The sequence below is a fragment of the Cricetulus griseus genome, chromosome 5 (assembly GCF_003668045.3).
Source record: "Cricetulus griseus strain 17A/GY chromosome 5, alternate assembly CriGri-PICRH-1.0, whole genome shotgun sequence".
Classification (NCBI taxonomy): domain Eukaryota; kingdom Metazoa; phylum Chordata; class Mammalia; order Rodentia; family Cricetidae; genus Cricetulus; species Cricetulus griseus.
Genome location: NC_048598.1, coordinates 125002427 through 125024259, shown reverse-complemented (window position 1 = coordinate 125024259; position 21833 = coordinate 125002427). Strand labels below are relative to the sequence as shown.

At 38.0% G+C, this 21833-nt stretch overlaps 1 protein-coding gene across 6 annotated transcripts in view; it reads left to right on the top strand.

The window, feature by feature from the left end:
* The window catches only part of LOC100762786 (gephyrin), a 375076-nt gene that overhangs the window by 286004 nt on the left and 67239 nt on the right, over positions 1-21833 (top strand). For all 6 annotated transcript variants that reach the window (XM_035444849.1, XM_027418340.2, XM_027418336.2 and 3 more), the window contains 2 exons: positions 6012-6104; positions 19512-19567. In XM_035444849.1, the coding sequence (XP_035300740.1) occupies positions 6012-6104; positions 19512-19567 (149 nt within the window). The remainder of the gene's footprint in view (positions 1-6011; positions 6105-19511; positions 19568-21833) is intronic.

Here is a 21833-nt window from a genome sequence, read left to right as displayed (position 1 = left end):
TTATCATTTAATAAAGCCATTAGAGATCAAAATGCAAAGCTAGCAACATAGAGCCAGGCAGTGGTGATACACAACTTTAATCCCAACAGCCATACTAGCTAGACATAGAGACCAGGTAGTGGTGGTATACACCTTTAGTCCCAGCACTCAGGAGACAGAGGCAGATGAATCCCTGTGAGTCCAAGACCACCCTGGACTACAAAAGAATAAATCAATGCAAAAGAATAATAGAGCTCACACCTTTAATCCCAGCATTAGGGAGGTATAAAAGGAAGAAGCAAAGGGTCTCATGTGAGATTTAGTTTCCAGACAGGGAAGCATTGCCGTCTGAGACGTGGTAGAGAGCAGTGCAGTCTGCATTGCACAAGGAGGATTCATGGAGTCAGGATTGTCATTTCAGTCTGAAGTAGAGGTAAGAGCTAGTGGCTTGGCTGCATTGCTTTTTTATCTCCAAAGGCTTTTTAAATAATAAATAATCACCACAGTGTTTCTTCCTTTTTATTTTACTCAATAGTTTGAATGTCATTGGTGTTACTTCTTCTTTAAAGGTATTACAGGATTCAGCCTTTCATCTGTCTTGTTCTGAGTGTTTTTCTGTGGGAAGATTCTTTAGTACTATCTGCTTCAATCTCCTCCCTTCTTATAGGTCTGTTCAAGTTGTTCATGTGTCTATGTATTTATCTATTTCTTCTTGATTTAACATCTCTTTAGAATATAGATTTTCAAAGAATTTCCTGGTGATCCTTTTGTTTTCATTGCTACTTGTTGAAATGTTCTCTTCTTATGCCCAATCTTATTGATGTGAGTCTTTCTTTTTATTTTTATTAGTTTGACTATGGTTTGTCTCTCTTGTTTATTTGTTTTTTCAAGGAATCAACTGTTTTATTGTTTCCTTGTATAGTCCCTTTATTCTCTATGTAATTAATTCATGCCCTGATTCTTACTATTTCTGTCTGTCTACTGCTTTCATGTTTACAGGGTTCTTGTTCTTCTAAGATCTTAAGGTGCATCATTATCTTTTTTATAATTTATTTAAATTTATTTTATATGCATTGATGTGGAATGTGTCAGACCCCCTGGAACTGGAGTTACAGACAGTTATGAGCTGCCATGTGGGTGCTGAGAATTGAACCCAGGTCCTCTGGAAGAGCAGCCAGTGTTTTTAACTGCTGAGCCATCTCTCCAGCCCGCATCATTATCTTTGAATTTGAAATAGAGCAAGAAGGGATAAATGGGAAGGTTTGGAGGGAGGAAATGGAAGGGGGAAGTGTATATTATCTCAAAAATAAAATAAATAAGAACAGCAAAATTAATTTAAAGTATGCTTTGAAGTTAAAATGCATTAGAATAAATGTAAAAGCAAAAATTAATGAAATAAAGAGACAGAAAAGAAATAGAAAGGGAAAAGAGCAGTGCTCTTCCAGATGACCCAACGCTTAAGTGGCAGTTCATAACAGTCTTTAACTCCAGATACAGGAGACCTGATACCCTCTGTTACCAGGAATAGAAGTGGCATACAGACATACAAAAAAAAATCTATACACATAAAGTAAAATAAAGTTCATTTAAGATAGGGAAATACATGGGGACATGAAGGGCAAGAGAAAGACCAAGTTTTGGATTGACTTCTTTCTAGGTCTCCTAATGTTAGAATCTTCCAAGTAGAGGGTAAAATTTTGAATTTCAGATTATCTGTTATTCCATTTAGGCTATTACTGGACCTAGTCAAGGGTCAGATGTTCCTAAGAGCTATCTTCCCTTTAGAAGTTTCCGTTATTAATGTGTACAGAGTCTCTGTTGACCACAACTGGGCTGGGCATCTTCACTCACACTACCAAGAATCCCCAGCTTGTACACTGTGGTGTGGCTAATACTTTAATCAGGGGTATATGTCCTAATTTCATTAGAAGTGATGAAAACAAACACAGAATTACGATTTATATATACAATCTCTAAGTTCTCAAAGTGTGTTCGACATTAAATACCCTGTTGGAAAATGTTGTATGACATTGTTTCTGGGGACATATGAACAAATATCTGCTCATCCCATATATGGGGAACCAAAGACAAACCAAAATGGGGATACCACCAAAGTTTTATGGTGCTTACTTAGAGGAATACGGGTAAGAGGTCACATGCAGGAACAGAAATGACTTAAAGATAACTGCATCATCAAAAGCCCAGCTCAGCATAGGTAACAGCTCACAAAGCTGGGAACCTGGAGAGCACTGCACAATTGGGAGGCAGCTCACATGTTGGAGAATATCTTTCAGGAAGTTGGCTGATCTCTGCTTCTTCCAAACCCTCAACTGGCCTGAGTCTCTTCTAGGCAGCTTGGTTGGTCTCCGTCTCATTGGTCTAAGACACTCAGCAACCCTTCTGCTTATATGCAGCTTAATGAATGAGGGAGAAGTTTATCTGGTCAGTTTCAAGGTCTTCCTAAAGCTTTTGAGTTGTTTTCTTCCTGAACTTAATAACATTACCCAAAGAACACCTCCCTGTAGACTTCATGTTTTAATAAGCTTCCCACTAAGATAATTAAGCTTTTACAAACCTTTAGAAAACAAACTTGAGTGCTATGCTTACAGTCAGGCTTGAAATTTTTGGATTTTCCACACACATCCATCCCTTTTCAGCCATTTTAATCTATAAAGACTTAGAACAGTCATCCCAGCTTAGAAGCACTAATACTTACTAGAGGACGGGAGGGGTCTGGTGGCCAAGAGTTCTTGTTGCTCTTGCAGAGGAGTAGGTTTGGATTCCCATCACCCAGGTGGTGGCTCACAACAATCCATATCCCCAGTCCCAGGTGATCCAACAGGCATGTTCATGGTAAACATATGTTCATGGAAGCAAACCTTTCATCCACATAAAGTAAAATAAGTGAATCTTTAAAATGTATAAAAAATAAAACACTAGTACTACTAGGAAATTTGTTAATCAGTTATCAGATGAGAAGCTGAATCAAATATGAGTTTCCTGTTAAAACCTAAAAAGACTACTCTGTTTTTGACCTGTCACCCTGCCTTTGTCTTTTTACAGCACAAGTGAGCATATCCTAGAAAGCAGATTGTTAGAGCTTTGTGTTAAATTGTTCACTTACATTTTTTTGTAGTTGGTGGTGGTGGGTTTTTGATTTGGTTTAATTTTTTATGCATGCCTGCTTTGCCTGCCTGTATGCCTGAAGGCCAGAAAAGGGCATCAGATCCCATTATAGATGGTTATGAGGCACCACGTGGTTGGTGGTGGATATTAAACTCAAAACTTCTGGAAGAACAGCCAGTACTCTCAACAGCTGAGCCATCTCTCCAGCTCCTCATTTACATGTTAAACAACTATGAGATCTGCAGATGTCTGTACCAGTAGTCTTTCAGTCTAGTAAGTGCTAAGTCCCCGACTTCTAGGACTATGGGTAGGGACTTGTGAATCCCTACCTATTCCATGCTAGAAATGTTGACTGACTTCATCTTGTGCATGTCGATGCAAGCTGCCACAGCTGCTGGGAGTTCATCTTCCCGAATCTTTGTAGCCTCTAACTTTTTGCTCCACTTCCTCTTCCATGATATCCCCTAAGCTTATGGGGAGGAGGTGTGAGATAGATGCCCCATTTATGGTTGAGTACAGACACTTAATCTCTGTACTTTGACCAATACATATTACTGGATTTTGGGGGGGATTAAGTGATAATTTGTACATGATACTACTTAGTAACTTAAAAATGATAGCAAACATTTATTAGATACCAATGAGCCTGCTAAAGGGCCAGCTGCCAGAGAGTTGGAGCATTTGTGCTAACTTTGATTATTGGCCACTATTCATTAATATTTAAGATGCCAGCAAAGACATTATCTTAGTATATAAATTGGTATAGAGCTTGTATTTTTACCTACCTATCACAAGCTAAATCAGTTATATTTTAGGAGCTACTCCTGGAGGCCAATTGTGATCCTGGCTCAATTTTAATGACTACCTTATATCTTCTGGTTCACTTAGGAACTGATGTCATAGCAAGATTTAGTGGCTCATGACTGTAATCCTACCATTCAGAGATGAAGCAAGGGAAAGTGAGTTCAAGTCCATCCTGGGCTACATAAGAAGACACTGTACCTCCTTATTCCCCACCCCTACCCCTCTGTAAAAGAAAAAGAGTATTCATGAATAGGAATCAAAGCTACGGTCTCAGCACTTTCCTTTTCTTGGAAAGTATAGATCCAGAAGAGAATCAATCTCCTGGAAATATATGAAGCTAAAATCTATCAAGTTCTCCCTTCAGATTCAAGGTTCAGGGCTCTAAAGGAAGACTCAGTATCTCTATGAATTGGGGTTCAAAAATTAAAAAAAAAACCCTCTATACTTCCAGGTCCTAAATCTGGAAAGCAATAGACTGTAATGGTAAATCTTCCCGCCAACCACCAGAGCCCGGCCGTCACGTGGGCGCCCAAAATAACACACAGAGACTTCTATTAGATACAATGCTGCTGGCCAATGACAAGGATTTCTTATTTGCTTGCTCTGTCTTAAGTATCAACCATAATCATTAATCTATATATTTTATAAAGACTTATCGGATGCCAGCGGCAGGTGTCTTCTCTTGCTGGGATCACATGGTGGCTCCTCCTAGAAGAGAGGAGGAGGAAGAGAGCAATTTCCTGCTTCTCCCTGCTTATATTCTGAGTCCGCCTACTATGTTTCTTCCTGTTTGGATCACAAGACTTCTGTTTACTACATTTCCCAGAATCCTCCTCGATTCCTAGTCCCACCTATCTTGCTTCCCTATTGGCTAACAATACTTTATTCAACAACCAATAAGATAAACATATACACAGAAGGAACTCCCCCATCAATAGGCCTTTGTGGCTAAAGTCAACCCCCAATAGAAAGAACAAGGGAATGTTATAAAGTATGAGAATGCATCTTACCAGTCAATTCCTGTTACTTGTCTTGATTCTAAAGGTAGATTCTCGCTAAATAATTCGGGGAGCTGGGTGGTAGCACTGCGTGACTGTAATCCCAGCAATAGAGAGGCAGAGGCAGGCAGATCTCTGAGTTTGAGGCCAGCCAGGGCTACATGGAGAAATCCTGTTTCAAAAAAAAAAGAACAATTTAGGGAGTTGGTCATGAATCCATTTGAATTACACCATTGATACACTTCTTGTCATTAAATCACTTGAGTTAATGAAGCCAAAATCAAAGGTTAAACTTTAAATGAAGTGATTGGGAAGCTTCTTTCTTTTCTTACCTTTCTCCTTTCAGGACAGAAAATAAAGTTTATGCTTGTAAGAGTGGCATGTTTATTGTATTAAAGCTACAACTTGGAACTGTTTCAAAAAAAAAAAAAAAACCTATAACAGTGACTAAAAGATGTAACTAACATTTTAAAATAACAGCCTTTATAGTTTCATGTACATCATTCTATTGATATATGTTTGTATGTTAATGTAGTTAAATTATAGTGCACATACAATTTTGCATATTTTAAAATATATCTTTTTAATCATATTTTGTTTGTCCATAAATATTCTTTATAAATGCACTCATAAGAATAATGCCACTATTTATTTAAATATATTATTTATCTTTCTATATTTACTAACATAAGCAACTCTGAAATAAAGATCTACATGAATATAAATTTAATTTTTATGATACAATACTAGAAGAGAAATTTCTGGGTCAATGAAAATGTTTAAATTTGGCTTTCCTTTTGAGGAATATTATATTTGCATTTCGAGAGAGTTAATGACATATCTTCTGAACACATTTTTTCTGGCTGTGTAGCAATTCATCTTTAATTACTATAACCATTATTAGAAGTGTTGACCATCTGTGTTTTTTTTTTTTTTTTTAGGTACTAGGATACAACTCTTCTTTCTGTACACTATTCCTTGAACAATCAGAAAGTCAGGCTAGGCCCATTTCTAAGATATGGTGCATGCACTTGTACCCATCTTATTTATGACTGATTGCTTTCCCACTGCCTCCATTATTCATATTTCTTTCTTTTCTTTCAGATGGAATGGGGCGAGTCCTTGCTCAAGATGTATATGCAAAAGACAACCTACCCCCATTCCCAGCATCAGTAAAAGATGGCTATGCTGTTCGAGGTAACTGTTAGTTTTCTTTAGTGTCTTCAGAATCATATTGTGTTTTTTCCACATTTTTGTCTCAGTTCACATAGCTGATTACTATTATATCTATTCCCAATTAATTGTCAAAATTACTTCACTCACCAGCAATCTATACCTGTATATTTTTGACACAATCTTGACTAGTTCTCTGCAGTCAAAGTATTATAGAGTCCTATGAAAATTCTTTATCACAAATATATACATAGAGGTCAAGTTAAAAAGAAAAAAAAAAAAACACTATTAATTGTCTAGAGATGTGACTCAGAGAAACTACCTAGCATGTTCAAGGTCCTAGGTTCTCTGATACACAAAAACAAAAAATACTGTTACTATAGCTTATACCTTTAGCTTCTTCACACACCAGAAAGCAGACACCTGGTTCTGGAATTCTTCCATGTTTTCTAGTTGAAAACATCTAAATGGTCTCAGGAAAAAATGAACAGATTAAAAACAGGGATTAAATGTGAAAGTGTGTCCTGTTGTTTCAAAGTTAAACTTCAGTAGAGGATTTGATGAAATGAAAGCGTGAGTGAAACCTTTAATCTCTCCAGAAGAAGCCATATTTCAGAGCTCCAGAACCCCAGATGTTACTAACAGCTCACTCCCTCAGAATTGCTTAAAATTGTCTAAAACTTAAAAGCAAATACTAAGTAACAGTTGCCTGTCTAAAATCTGATCTAATAACCCAGGATAAAAATGTAGCTAAATTGCTTTTAAAATCTTATTTGATGTTTTTACTTTGTTTTTCTGTGTATAATATATTTTAAAGTAGGAATACACTGTGATATGATTCCATTGAGATAGTTAGCATATGAATTATCTCACATAATTACTTCTTGTGATGAAAATTCTCAAAATCTATTTTCTTAGCAATTTCCAAAAAACAATACATTAGCTAGGCAGTGGTGGCACACACCTTTAACGCCAGCACTTGGGAGGGAGGCAGAGGCAGGCTGATCTCTGTGAGTTCAAAACCAGTGTGGTCTATAAAGTGAGTTCCAGGACAGTCAGGGCTGTTACACAGAGAAACTCTGTCTCAAAAAAAAAAAAACCTATAAAACCAAAACATTATTTTTGTTATTGGTTACTAACTCAAATAAAAAATAGTCTAAAAATATTTCCCAGCTTTTTTCAGGGTTCTTTAAAAATGCAGTTCTTTTTTATTTTTTCCATACAATATTTACTGATCATGTTTACCCCTACACCAGCTCCTCCCAGATCTTCCTCACCTCCCTACCCACCCAACTTAGTATTCTTTTGCTCTCTCTTTCAAAACAAAAATTCAACAAAAATCAAAACAAAAAACCAAAAGACCTGTAAAACACAAAATGGTAAAAACAAAAGGCCACAAAAAAGCCATTGAGTTTGTTGTTTATTGGCCAACTACTCTGGGCAGAGGGTTTTCCCTGTAGTATAGTTGACATACCCAGTGACACTCCATTGGAGAAAACCGATACTCCTTTGTCAATGGATATTAGTTGCAAATATCTTCTTGGCTTGGGATGAGAGTTTGTGTTCACATCCTTGTGTGCTGGTATCCTATCTGGCTTGAACTTGTGTAAGATTTGTGCAGTCTCTGTGAGTTCATATGTGCATCGCCCTGTTGTCTTCGGAAGATAGTTTCCCGGGAGATGTCCATCACCTCTGGCTCTTACAGTTGTTCTGCCACCTGTTCTGCATAGCTCCCTGAGCCCTGAGGAGAAAGTTTTGATGAAGACATCCCTTCATATCCTGTAAATCTTTCACCTTTTGCCAACATGATTTTTGAGATTAAGGGACAATAAATCAGTATTCCAGGAATTCTCAAAAATTTTGAAATTATTATTGTGTGAAGCTATAAGAATATTTTGACGATGAAGTAAACAGAAAAAGTAAAAATCAGCATTAATATTATCTAAATTTCTCTAAAAGTAGACACAACAGATACACATGAATAACAATTTCAGAAATTCCATATGGAGTTTCACTATAACATAATGAGAAAAGCATTTAGAAATAAATGTCCTGTGTGACAATGCATGCTGTGTTCGAAATGAATATATTAAGTGTATGAGAATTACAGACTCTATTAGTTTTGAATATATTATTTTTAAAATATTTCTAGCAGTTTTCACAATGGATAGCTAGCATTCATGTTTAAAGAATAAAATACACCAAGTTTAGTAGTGCTTACAAAGAACTACATCCTACAAGAATAGTTAAACAATGAAAAAATTAATTTAAAATTCATATTTCCCTCTGGGAATTACATGTGGACACAGCCAGTAATTTTTTTTAAATGGTGAGTTGTGGATTTTTTTGTTTTTGTTTCTTTACTTCTGTCCATTAAAATAATATTTCTTTTCTTTGTAATTAAATACATTCACTAATCTCTGCCATGTCCCAGTGCCATCTCTTACATTAGAGTTATCATCAAAAATGGTTAAAGCTATATATATGGGCTTTGAACAGAGTCCAAGTGATCTAAATTTCAGGACTGCCTTCCTCTATATGACTTTGAGTAAATTACTCAAAAGCTTTTTATCCTGTTTTCTCATCTGTGAAATGCAAATCTGTGACATTACAGATTGTTGTGAAAATCAAATTAGGCTATGGAAAGCCTTAATAAAGTACCCAAAACATACCAAAAGAAGAACTCTTAGAAACTGTTCCATGAATGTTTAATGATAAATATTACTATCATCATTATTATTAACATTACCATTATTATCATTATTGTAAACATTTTCCCAGACTATCTCTGACAAAAGGATGGCAGTCAGAGCTGGTCACAGTGATACATGCCTGTAATCCAGCACTTGGGAGGTTGAAGCAAGATCATTGGTGTGAGGCTACTGTGGGCTACAGAAAATACCTTGTCTCCAAAATATGGAAGGAAGGAAGGAAGGAAGGAAGGAAGGAAGGAAGGAAGGAAGGAAGGAAGGAAGGAAGGAAGGGTGGGTTAACATCTGTCTGAATTGTTATTTTTACATCTGTGTAAATAAAATAAAATTGTGAAGCTTGGCATTATGTTTCACACTAACAGAGTCTTAAGAAATCTATCTTTAATTTTTCTCACTAGGTTAGACTGTCTTTGAAATTAGTAAAGCGTAAATAACAAACCTTTTTGGTGCCTGTATTTTTCTTCCAAGTTTATCTTTGTGTACTGTATATGGAAATGAATATTGTCCAGAAAGAAAATTATTTATCTTTATGATCATAACATGGGTTCTTATTACTTATTCCTATCTAAAAGGTAAATTCTGTTTCGGTCTCTTTAAAACCATCCAGAATTACTATAAAATGACAGAAGACTTTTATTTGTGGAGTAAAACAGAACTACAAGAGGTGAAATATTAACAACAAAAGGGTGTTTTTTACATTCTTGGGTATAAAGTAGGAGAGAGAAATTATCCGAAGCAGAACTATTCTAAGGAAGAATGTTTCTCTGCGATGTTTACATGAGGTAGCACAGCTGAGTAAAAAGAAATTACTGCTCACAACTTTTTTTGTTGTTGTTTCTGCCAAAAATTTAGCTAGCCCACATGATCCATAAAAGAGCCTTTCTACTGATGTAGAATCTATTCAAGCTATTTACATAAAATCACAATTGTGTGTCCTATTTATTCTTTTGTTTAAGATTGCTTTCTTAGTTATTTCACCAAGAAAAACCCCAGATGATATCCCACAGAATAAAACATCCAAGAAATTACCTAGCAACTGCTGAGTCATGTTATTCCTGCTGACAAACTGTTGCTGCTGGTTCTCTATGATATATAAAAAGACATAATGCAGCCATTGTGTGTCGTTAATCTCAAAGGAGGATGGCTGAAATACATTCTAATGGAAGCAAAAACCGTCTCCCAGAAGACAAAGAGGCTTGTTCTTACAACCATGCTAAATTTTTCAGTTTGCATACCCTGACTTTGTAATTCAGAAAAATTAGACACGCACACACCCTTATCCTTGAGGCAGTTGTTGTGGCTTTCTAACCCTTTCTACTGAGTTCCACTCTGCTCGTTCCCTTTATTTTGCCCTTTTTCTTCTCTGCTTCTGCCTCAAGCAGTAAAAACCAGTGGCTCTTGTGGGAACTGCTAACTCTATAAGAGTAAAGACGTTTTTTTGCTTGTTCTAGATTTCTAAATTTCCTCAGAAACATGGAATAAAACTCCAAAGCAGCTGGAGGAACACTTACATTTAGGTATGTGGGTTGAAAAATCAAGATAAAAAGACTAAGAAAGCAAGAAGTAGAAGCTGGTGGTGGTGGTTCACTGGCACCAGGAGGATACAGCAGGAAGATTACCATAACCATGAGTTCAAAGACAGTCTGGATTCACGGTCGATAAGAAACCAGCCAGAGCTACATAGCAAGACCATGTGTCAAAAACTTTTAGAAAGGAAGAAAAGTGTGAGAGCATAAACATTACAGAAAACAAGAAAAGCCGAGTTTAATCCCAGCAGTAGGCAGGCAGGGGCAGGCAGAGCTCTGTGAGTTCCAGGCCAGCCTGGTCTACAGAGCAAGTTCCAGAAACTGTCTCAAAAACCAAAAAAAAAAAAAAAAAAAAGGCAAGATAGGAATATGTATAACTTTATAAACCTAAAACTACTTTTGGGAAGAAAAGAATTTGAAAGATTTTTTTAAATTTTTGTATTATTTTTAATTACTCATATTTACATATCCATCCCCCATTCCCTCATCCTCCCCTCCTCCCATGTTCTCCACCCAACCCACCCACCCCCCCCCACTCCTCTCCAGGCATAGTGAGGCCCTCTACCAAGGATCTTCAGAGTCTGTCATATTGTTTGAGGGAGGGTCTAGACCCTCCTTGCTGTATCTGGGCTGCAATAGTATCCCTCCATAGGGAATGGGCTCCCAAAGTCCATTTAGCTCTAGGGATAAAGACTGGCTCCACTTTCAGAGGGGCCATAGATTGTCTTGGGCTCCTAGCTGGTAGCCACATTCAGAGAGTTTGGTTTGGTCCAATGCTGTTTCCCCAGCTTTATGACTAGGGTCTCCATTCTATCAGTAGGTCAGGTCCACTGTTTCTGCCAGTCTCTCCATCTCCATCTTGGCTCCTTTGCTCAACCCTCCTCCCTCTCCATAACTGAATTCCAATAGTATGGTTCAGTGCTTAGCTATGGGTGTCTGTGTCTGCTTTGAATAGACTCTTCTTCCTCTCCATGCCCCCGGGCTCCAATTTGGTCAGGGGACCTTGTCCCCATCCCCTTCTTTGAGGGACTATGCAATCTTCTCTTGGGGTCCTCCTTGTTTCCTAGCTCCTCTGGCAGTGTGGAATGTAGGCTAGTGATCCTTTGCTCTATGTCTAAAAATCAAAAATGAGTGAGTACATACCATGTTTATCTTTTTGTGATTGGGTTACCTCACTGAGGATGGTTTCTTCTAGTTCCATCCATTTGCCTGCAAATTTCAAGATTCCATTGTTTTTTTTTTTCCACTGAGTAGTGCTCCATTGTGTAAATATACCACATTTTCTCTATCCATTCTTCAGTTGAGGGGCATCTAGGTTGTTTCCAGGTTCTGGCTATTACAAATAATGCTGCTGTGAACATAGTTGAACATATGTCCTTATTGTATGAGTGTGTATTCTTTGGGTATACGCCCAAGAGAGGGATTGCTGGATCTTGAGGTAGACTGATTCCCATTTTCCTGAGAAACCACCATACTGCTTTCCAAAGTGGCTGTACAAATTTGCACTCCCACCAGCAATGGAGGAGAGTTCCTCTTTCTCCACATCCTCTTCAGCATAGATTGTCATTGGTGTTATTGATTTTAGCCATTCTGACAGGAGTAAGATGGTATCTCAGAGTGGTTTTGAGTTGCATTCCCCTGATGGCTAAGGATGTAGAGCACTTTCTCAAGTGTCTTTCAGCCATTTTGGATTCCTCTGTTGAGAATTTTCTATGAAGTTCTGCACTCCATCTTTTAATTGCATTGTTTGGTGTTTTGGTGGCTAGCTTCTTGTATTCATTGTTTATTTTGGAGATCAGCCCTCTGTCAGATGTGGGGTTGGTGAATATCTTTTCCCATTCTGTGGGCTGGCATTTTGTTATAAACTCAAAAAGAAAATGAAAGATTTTAAAAAGAGAAAAGAACATGAATATGGCATTCTAGCAACTGAGATCAATGCAATATTTTTATTCTCCATTTCTAATGAGTTTATATGTGTATGGGTTTAATTATATGTGTTGGTGTTTTGGCTGCCATGTACCATATGCATGCTGGAGAAGACCTGAAGAGGGCATTGGGTTCCCTAGAACTAGAGTTAGAGAGGTTGTGAGTTCTGGAAATCAAACCGTGGTCCACTGGAAGAGCAGCCAGTGCTTTTTGTGACTGAGCCAGCTCTCCAGGTCCCTGTGTTTTTGAAATTTTATTTTTCTCCTCTTCCAAATCAAGCTAAGCATTCTCTTGGAGTATTCATGACTTTCATGTAGAGGTACTACACAACTCCTTCTAACATGTAAAAAAACAAACAAACAAACAATATCTCAGAATCTCAAGTTTAACATTCTAGAAAAATTAATCTGGAAAGCTTATCCCCTTAGAACTTGATTTGGAACTATTCTTGAACAAGCCAAGAATTCATTTTGGAGACACTGCTCTTCAATTTTCCACCTTTTATTGACACCCCTCTGATAGGGCAAGTTCTTCTGTGTATGCTTATGTTATTGGTTGTTGAATAAAGTACTGTTGGCCAATAGAAAAATAAGTTAAGTGGGATTAGAAGTCAAGGAGGATTCTGGGAAATGTAGTAGAGGAGGAATTGCCATGTTACCACCAGGAAGACAGGACGCAAGGCCAGCATCCTTGATAAGTCTTATAAAATATAAAGATTAATAGTTATGGTTGATAATTGAGACTGAGCTAGCAAATGAGAAATCCTAGTCATTGGCTAGCAGCATTGTACCTAATATAAGTCTCTGTGTGTTGTTTTGGCAGCCCACGTGGTGGCGGGGCTTGGGCAGCTAAGCAGAAAGATTTATCGTTACACACCCTCTACTACCCCACCACCTCCATACACTCAAAAGGCCTACCTCATTGTTCTGTATTAACACTCCAAGTCACTGAACAATGAGAGACTGATAATCATCTGGAATAACTAAAGGCAAGCTGCTCAGTGTCAGAAAAGCATCTACAGAGTTCTTATGTGACTCTAATTAGCAAGATCTCTTATCATGCAAGATGCATTGACTTAAACTATGTTCCCCATCTTTCTATCTGATAAGTAAATATAATGTCAGCCAAGGAGGACTCAGTTAACCAATGATATGGAGAGTTCTTGGTATCAACAGGAGTCAGCCTTACTTCTTTCCTTATAACAGTGTTTCCAAAACCTTCCTGTGCATCTAAACGACATGTATAACCAGATTCTGAAGCAGTGCATCTATAGGATGTGCCATCAGTTCTGGTCTGGGGAATGCTCCTTTTGAGGGACTATGATGGTAGAGCAAATGAATATAAAAAAAAAATTTCAGAGTGAGAGAAAACTTAAGGAATAAAAACTAATGAATCACAAACAACTTCACTGCACATTCAATATCAAGGCTTACTGTTTCTTTGGGAGACAGAAAAGTCTATTGAACATGAAGACATTTTACTTGAGGACATCCATCCATTAAAAAGATAGGTTAAGTGAATCCAGCTTACTTTGGGGACCTCCATCTCCAACTAAGTACTGGAATTACAGGTGAGCTGCCTGCCACACCATCTAGCATTTCTGTGAGTCCTGAGATCTGAACTCTAGTCCTCATGCTTACATCAGTTTTTCAATAAAAAATAATTTGCTTTAAAATACTGCAAAAATAAGTTGTTTAAGGTATTTAACAATATTAGTAAAATGTTGATAATTCTTGAATTAATGATTTTTGCTTGTTTGTTAAATTGTTTAAAAGGGGTTTGGTATGCATATTATTTTTATTATTTATTTTGCAGCCCTGTCAGTTTCCTCACCCTCGTCTCCTCCCAGTTCCTCCCCTCTACATCCCTTCTGTTCCCAAACCCCCAATCTACTACTCAGTTCTAAAGGGCAGGTTTCCCTTGAGTATCAACAAAAACATGGTTTATCAAGTTACAGTAAGACTTAAGAACCTCCCCATGTATTAAGGCTGGGCAAGGTGACCCAATAGAAGGAAGAAGGGCCTCATAAGCTAGTAAAAGAGTTGGAGACAGCCCCTGTTCCCACTGTTAGGAGTCCCATAAGAGGACCAAGCTACACAACTGTAGCATATATGCCTAGTTCAATCCCATACAGACTCCCAGGTTGTCGGTTCAGTCTCTGTTGAACCCCTATGAGCCCAGGTTGATTCTGTGAGTTTTCTTGTGATGTCCTTGACCCCTCTAGCTCCTACAATCCTTCCTCCCTGTTATGAAGGATTTCCTGAGCTCCACCTAATGTTTGGCTCTGGAAAGCTTATCCCCATCAGTTGCTGGAATAAGCCTCTCTTTTGACAGTTAGGCTAGGCATCAATCGATGTGTATAGTAGAATAACAGACATCATTACATTGATTTTTTTCCTCCAATCATGTTTGGTTCTATCCTAGGTTTCTGTGTCATCCAGACTGTAGGACCTGGTGCTCCAGGCAGTGTCAGGGGTGGCATGGGTTGCAGGCTAGACCAGTCATTGGTTGGCCACTCCCTCAATCTCTAGGCCAACCTTACCCCAGCATATCTTGTAGACAGGACAGACTGTAGATAGAAGGTTATATGGCTGGTTTGGTTTCCCACCCCCTCCACTTGAAGTATTGCCTGGTCACAGGAGATGTCCAGTTCAGGCTAGATATCCACTATTGCTAGGAATTAAGATTCCCAGCTGGGGTAATACTTGGAGATTCCCTTCGGCCAGGTTTCTCCCTGATGCCAAAATGTAACCCCTTTAAGTACTTTTCCTCTTCCATCTACCCTCCAACCCCATCCCTCAAGTTCCCATCCTCACCTTCTCTCAGTCCACTCACAAAATCTCGTTTATTTCCCCTTCCCAGGGAGATCCAGGTGTCCCCTCATTAACTCTCATTGTTACCTAGCCTCTCTGTGTCTGGGGATTGCAACATGGTTATCCATTATTTTATAGCTAGTATCCATTTATAAGTGAGTACATACCTAGTTTGTCTTTCTTGGTCTGGGCTACCTCACTCAGCAAGATTTTTTTTTCTAGTTCTATCCATTTGCCTTCAAATTTCCTGGTGTTAAAAGGTTTTTTAATTAATTTATAAAAGTGTCATTATGAAAATATCATTTCTGGAAAACTTTTCTAATTTCATATTGTGGGTTTCCAAAAAAATACAAAAGTACATGAATTTATTCACTGAGATAATATTTATAATGGACAAGACACAACATGGACTAAAAAGAGGATCCAGTGTTAATTTTTGTCCATCTCTACATCAAAGTAACAAAGTCAACTGTAAAAGAAAGTGACTCAAACAATATTTTGTGTAAGTCTTTAGAAAAAAATACTACCTTGTACTTAAAGAAACAAATAAGCATGATAATACATGATTGTAGTCTAAGCACTCTGAAGGTAGAGATGGGACCATTACAAGCTCAAGAACTCTGTGGGCTACATTGTGGTGGTATCTTGCCTATACAAATAAAGCCTGTCTGAGGGTCAGAGAATGGAGCTTGCCACTAGCTAACCATTGGAATCTGGAGGTCTATACAGACAGAAAGGAAATGAGATAGCTGAGCAGAAACAGGAGATAAGCAGGGAGAAACAGGAACTTGCTCTCTTGTCTGTTGAGATGCTAAAGAGGTAAGGTGTGGCCATGGCTTGCTCTTTCTCTGTGATCTCTCAGCATTTTCCTCTATATCTGACTCTGTGTTTTTTTTTTTTTATTACTTAGACCAATTGAGAACTCCTTTTACATTTTGGCACTCAATGTGGGGCTCGAACCCATTACCCTGAGATTAATCGTCTCATTCTGTACCAACTAAGCTAGTCTTTTGGATGACTTTCCAGGCAATGAGATGTCTCTGCCAATTTTAGAGTTTATATATTATCCTTCTGGGGACTTTGATGGAGTTGAAGAGAGATAGTTATGGTTATGGTTTTCCTTAGTTATGATAAAAGATAAAGTTACATATGAAACTTTTAGACTCACAAAGATAGTATATTTTCTTTAAATTTTGCCAAATGGTAGTGGACTAAATATTGTTAACTATAGATCTTGCTTGATAACTGTTTTGTTATATATAATTTTACTATATTAAAGTTAATGCCTTCCTTTTTATTTAGACAGAAAAGCGGAGATGATGGGGGATGTCCTTCTGTATGCTGTGAATATGTTTCTCTTATTGGTTGATGAATAAAGCTGTTTTGGCCAATGGACAAGCAGGATGTAGCCACACAGGAAGAATACATGGGGCTACCAGACTAGGAGAATTCTGGGAATATAAGACAGAGGGTGAGTTGTGAGGGAGACTTAATGTAGCTGCCAAGGGAATGAGAGGTCTGGGCATCACCAGTAAGCCAAGACCATGTGGAGATACACAAATTAATAGAAATGGGTTAATAATTAAGAAAGAGCTAGCCAATAAGAAGCCTGAGCCATTGGTCAAATAGTTTATAATTAATATAAGCCTTTGTGTTTACTTGGGACTGAACGGCTGTGGAACCCAGCCGTTTGGCAAGAATTTCCACATAAAATGGTGCTTCAGTGAGCTTCCTAGTTTCAGTCTCATGCAGGCCACGGTACAGAGCACAGGCTTGAGCACAGCATAACGGATTCCCACCACAGTCAGTACACAGAGGCCATCTCTAAGCCTCACAGCATGCTGCGTGGGTGATTTAGCATTCACTCATACAGACAAAAACAGTTTATGGCAGTATGCTACAAGCTGGTTGATTGTCGCATAGACCAGAGTTGAAGCAGTGAGCACAGCTCCCAGAGCTGGTGGTAAATGTACCCCCACCATGTTGGAAAGCTTAACTTGGTGCAGCCAGCAGCCACAACCTCCAATTTAATCCTAGCCAAACAGTTTAGCAGATTAAAAATTCATGTGGTCAGAAAAAGATAGAAATATACAGTAAAGACAAATTCAGAGGAAAGAAACCTCTAAACAGTTTGTAGTGTGTCTAAAAATATACGTAGGGAGAGAATAAAAGGATAGAGAAAGTGCTTAAAAAAGAAATAGAATAGCTGGGCATGGTGGCACACACTTTTAATCCCAGCACTTGAGAGGCGAGACGGAGGCAGGCGCATCTCTGTGATTTCAAGACCAGCCTGGTTATCAGAGTGAGTATGAGGACAGCCAAATTTACATAGAAATCCTGTATCAAAAAAAAAAAACAAAATTAAAAGATAAAAATGAAAAATAGACTAATAAAAAAGGTCACACATTACCTCCTTAGCATCTCAACAGACAAGAGAACAAATTCCTGTTTCTCCCTGCTTATCTCCTGTTTCCACCCAGCTATCTCACTTCCTGTCTGTCTCTACACACCTCCAGACCTCTATGGTTAGCTAGTGGCAAGCTCCATTCTCTGACCCTGAGAAGGCTTTATTTGTACAAGCAAGATATCACCACACTACATGCTGAATTACAGGCCAGCTTATACTACAGAGTGAGTTCTTATAAAGGATGGGCAACATGGAGAGAAGGAAGGAAAGACTAAAATGAGTCTCTATTTCTCCTTTAAAATGGAAAATGTTATCACTGTTAATTACAAATATAATTGAATATTCATATAAAATATATTATCTTTTTCCATGCATAGGCCTCAAACCCCCTTGCTATATCAATGACATGAAAGTAACAGTAGTAGTCATAAAACTCATTGCCAGTAGTATTAACCTGAAACCCAAATAATGTATCAAGAAAAAGTGGCATAGCTTAAGAATTTTTTTCCACCGGGTGGTGGTGAAGCACACCTTTAATCCCAGCACTCGGGAGGCAGAGGCAGGTGGATCTCTGTGAGTTCGAGACCAGCCAGGTCTATGAGAACTAGTTCCAGGTCAGCCTCCAAAGCCACAGAGAACCCCTGTCTGGAAAAAAAAAAAAAAAGAATTTTTTTTCCCATTCATTACCTTACTATACGTGTATATGTGTATATGTGTCAGGCACTAAAGAAGGAATGTATGAGACTAAACAAGACAAGTTGGTTCATTTGGATTTTTGAGACAGGGTTTCTCTGTGTAGCTCTGGCTGTCCTGGAACTCACTCCAGAGACCAGGCTGACCTTGAATCCATAGATAGGTCTGCCTGACTCTGCCTCCTGAGTGCTGAGACTACAGGCATGTGCCACCGCCACCCGGATGAAAAGCTTTGGGGTTTTGTGTGTGTGTGTCTGTGTGTGTGTTTTTAAGTCCTAATCTTGGAAAAATTTTTTCCAATTTAAGAATAAATGGCTTTAAAAACTAGGAAAAAAGCTCAGTAGGTAAACATGCTTGCCAAGTACACTTGAGAACCTGAGCTCAAATCCTCAGAAATCAAACATGAGTATCTATAATCCCAAAGCTTCCACAAGAGGATAGGAGGAGGAAACAGAAGCTCAAGGACCAGCTAGTCCACCATATATAGCAAGAAAATGACAGAGACACTCTTAAATAAGGGAGTAGGAAAGGTTGTCCTCTGACATCCACATTTTCACTATGGCACACATATGCTTGCATTTGCACACACAAATGCACATACATACTCAAACGATTTTTTTAAGTAATTTTGCCTGGCATGTGGTACATGTCTATAATCCCAGTAAGTGGAAGGCAGATATAGGAGCATTGCTGGTCTGCATAGCACATCTCCGCCCATCTAGGGCCAAACAGTGAGATCCTGTCAGAAAATAAATAAATAAATAAATAAATAAATACTCTAAAAGTAAAAAATAAGTAGCCAGAAATGGGAGTGTAACTCAGTATTCAAGCACTTGCCTGGCATGGCAAGTCCCTGGTTCCAGCACTGAAGATACTAAGTGGAAACTATGATGCATTATTTCTCATCTGTTGATCTTCTGATTTTATTTTAAATAAGTAAGAAAATATTAAGTAAAAATGGTTACAAAAGATTGGAGAAGTTTGAATATGCAAAGTGATGTGTTCATATATCCATGAATGTTCACTTATTATTATGAATAAGTACATGGGTAGGATCATGCCATCTGAAAGGATAAGACAAATGAGCCTCATGTTAGAAAGCCTAAGTGTGGAAAGGATGGCATCACACGAAGACCTTCTCCAGTGATGTCAAAAAGGGTGCAAATAGATCCACTTCTGCTGATGCTTGGAATCTATTGGATACCAAAGATCAAACCAGTAGTAAGAAGGCCATCATAAATACATTCTACTTTCCAGAACATAATTTAATGAAGTCTTAGAAGCTCAGTACTAGGTTCTTGCTCCTTGCGTTAAGTCCATGCTGATATTTATTCTTGACTCTGTTCATCTCACAGCTGCTGATGGTCCAGGAGATCGTTTCATCATTGGGGAATCCCAAGCTGGTGAACAGGTGAGATTCATAAACCTGAAAGACACTGCAGATTTCTGCTTTACAGACTTTGGGCATCCAATTCTAAGTTTCCAATATCAGCATTGTGGAAGTCTTAAAGAAGGATTAGTCAGAAGACTATCAAAGGGATAAAAGAAAGGTCCTATGTGAACCATTACTTAAAGAATTTACATCCATGTGGTATAATGAATAATTTTGTTATATCCTCCACAGGCATACCTTATAGGCATTCTCTAGCCCTATGATTGAGTGATTATTCTTCCTACAAATTTTGATTTTCTGGCTAGAACTACATGTACCTCAATGTTTGGATGTTTAAATAAGGAAGCCAGGGTGCTACTGTTGGCATCATTCTTCTATATATTACCTTAACCCCTGTCTATTTTAGGTACTTCTAAAATGGCATGATAAGCCAAGAAAGAAAAGAAGACATAGCAATAGTTTTTACCAAAACTGACACCTTTTTAAAAATTATTTATTGCTATTTTAGTTTCACATACTACTTAGGAAAAAAAAAAACAGGTAGGCCTGTGTGGATGAGTGGGTGTGGGTGTGGGTGTGGATGTGGGTGTGTAGGTACATACATAATGCCACAGTGCATAGTCAAGTCAGAAGACAACCTCACCTTCCACATTGTTCAGACAGTCTCTTTGTTACTCACGGCTATGTGTGCACAGATAGCTAGTCTTTGAACCTTTGGGAATTCTGTTATATCACTTCCCATCTCACCATAGAGCACTGGGATTACAAGTACATGCTACTGTGCTAGCTTTTTCATAGGTTCTGTGAATTCAAACTCGGGGTCTCATACTTGTACATTAAGCACTTTACCCAATGAGTCATCTCCCTTTGACTCTTTTATTACTTTATTTGATCACTTAGCACATATTTCTATTAGATATAAATATATAAAACATCCATTTTTATAGTAAAGCCACAAAATGAGTGTTCAAGAAATATTTGACTGATCTTCAATTGAGTCTACTCAGCATTCCTTTATCCAGCACAGACATGATTAGCAGGTGCTACAGTCTAGCATATAACTTACATTAAGACATAATTTCTTCTCTTGAGGAGGCAATATAAACAACTAAATAGCATACAGTATATTAGTTATTAAACTAATGGTATCAGTCAAACATGCTGGAGTGCAGAAGAAAATTGAACATTTTAACAGTAGATGCTTAGGAGAATAACATTGAAACTTTCTAGGCAGAGAGCAGTATAGGTCAAAAATCCAGAGGTGCCTGGCCTGGCCATTTATGCCTATAATTCCAGCACCTAGGAGAATCACTGCAAGCTCAAGGTCAGCCTGGACAGCATAGTAAATTCCAAACCAGCCACAACTATATATACAAAAAAAAAAAAAAAGGCATGAACTATTTACTCAGAGACCCACAGATGGTTTTTGTTAGCTACAACATAGAAGATTAAGGGTCTCTAAACCTCTTTCACCCTATTTGTTAGTGATTTATAAGATCACTTCTTAGTGCTTTAAAATATGTAACTTTAAATCACTAATAGTTTCTCCCAACAATTAGCACTGGATGCTTTCAGAGAAAATACTGTGTTATAAAATATTGTCATTAGATTTCCAAAGAATGAGAACTCAGTAACTCCAGTAATAAAAAGCCAAGATTTTAACTGTTTTTACTGTATATATAGGAAGCACCTAGGAAGTTTCAATTTAAGTAAGAAAGAATACCTGCTCACCTTTAGAAACTAAAGAAAACATGTCACACATCACTAGAATGTACCGTTGTAGTTGACTTCTTCACATGTCACTTTTATTGTCTGATCTAAGTAGATATATGTTTCTATATATCCAATCATATCTTTAACATTGGGTTTAATACAATGTAAGCTGATAAGAATCTTTTTTCCTAAGAATAGAGGAGAGCAAGATAAGAGATACCATAGTAGAGGGAGCCATTATAGGTTTAAAGAGAAATCTGGCACTAGGGAAATGTCCAGAAAGCTACAAGGATGACCCCAACTAACAATCTAAGCAACAGTGAAGAGGCTACCTTAAATGCCCTCCCTGATAATGAGATTGATGACTGCCTTATATGGCATCCTAGAGCTTTCATCCAGCAGCTGGTGGAAGCAGAAGCAGACACCCACAGATAAACACTGAACTGAACTGGAATCCATTTGCAGAGAGGGAGGAGTGATGAGCAAAGGGGTCAAGACCAGGCTGGAGAAACCCACAGAAACAGATGACCTGAACAACCGGGAGCTCATAGACCCCAGACTGATAGCTGGG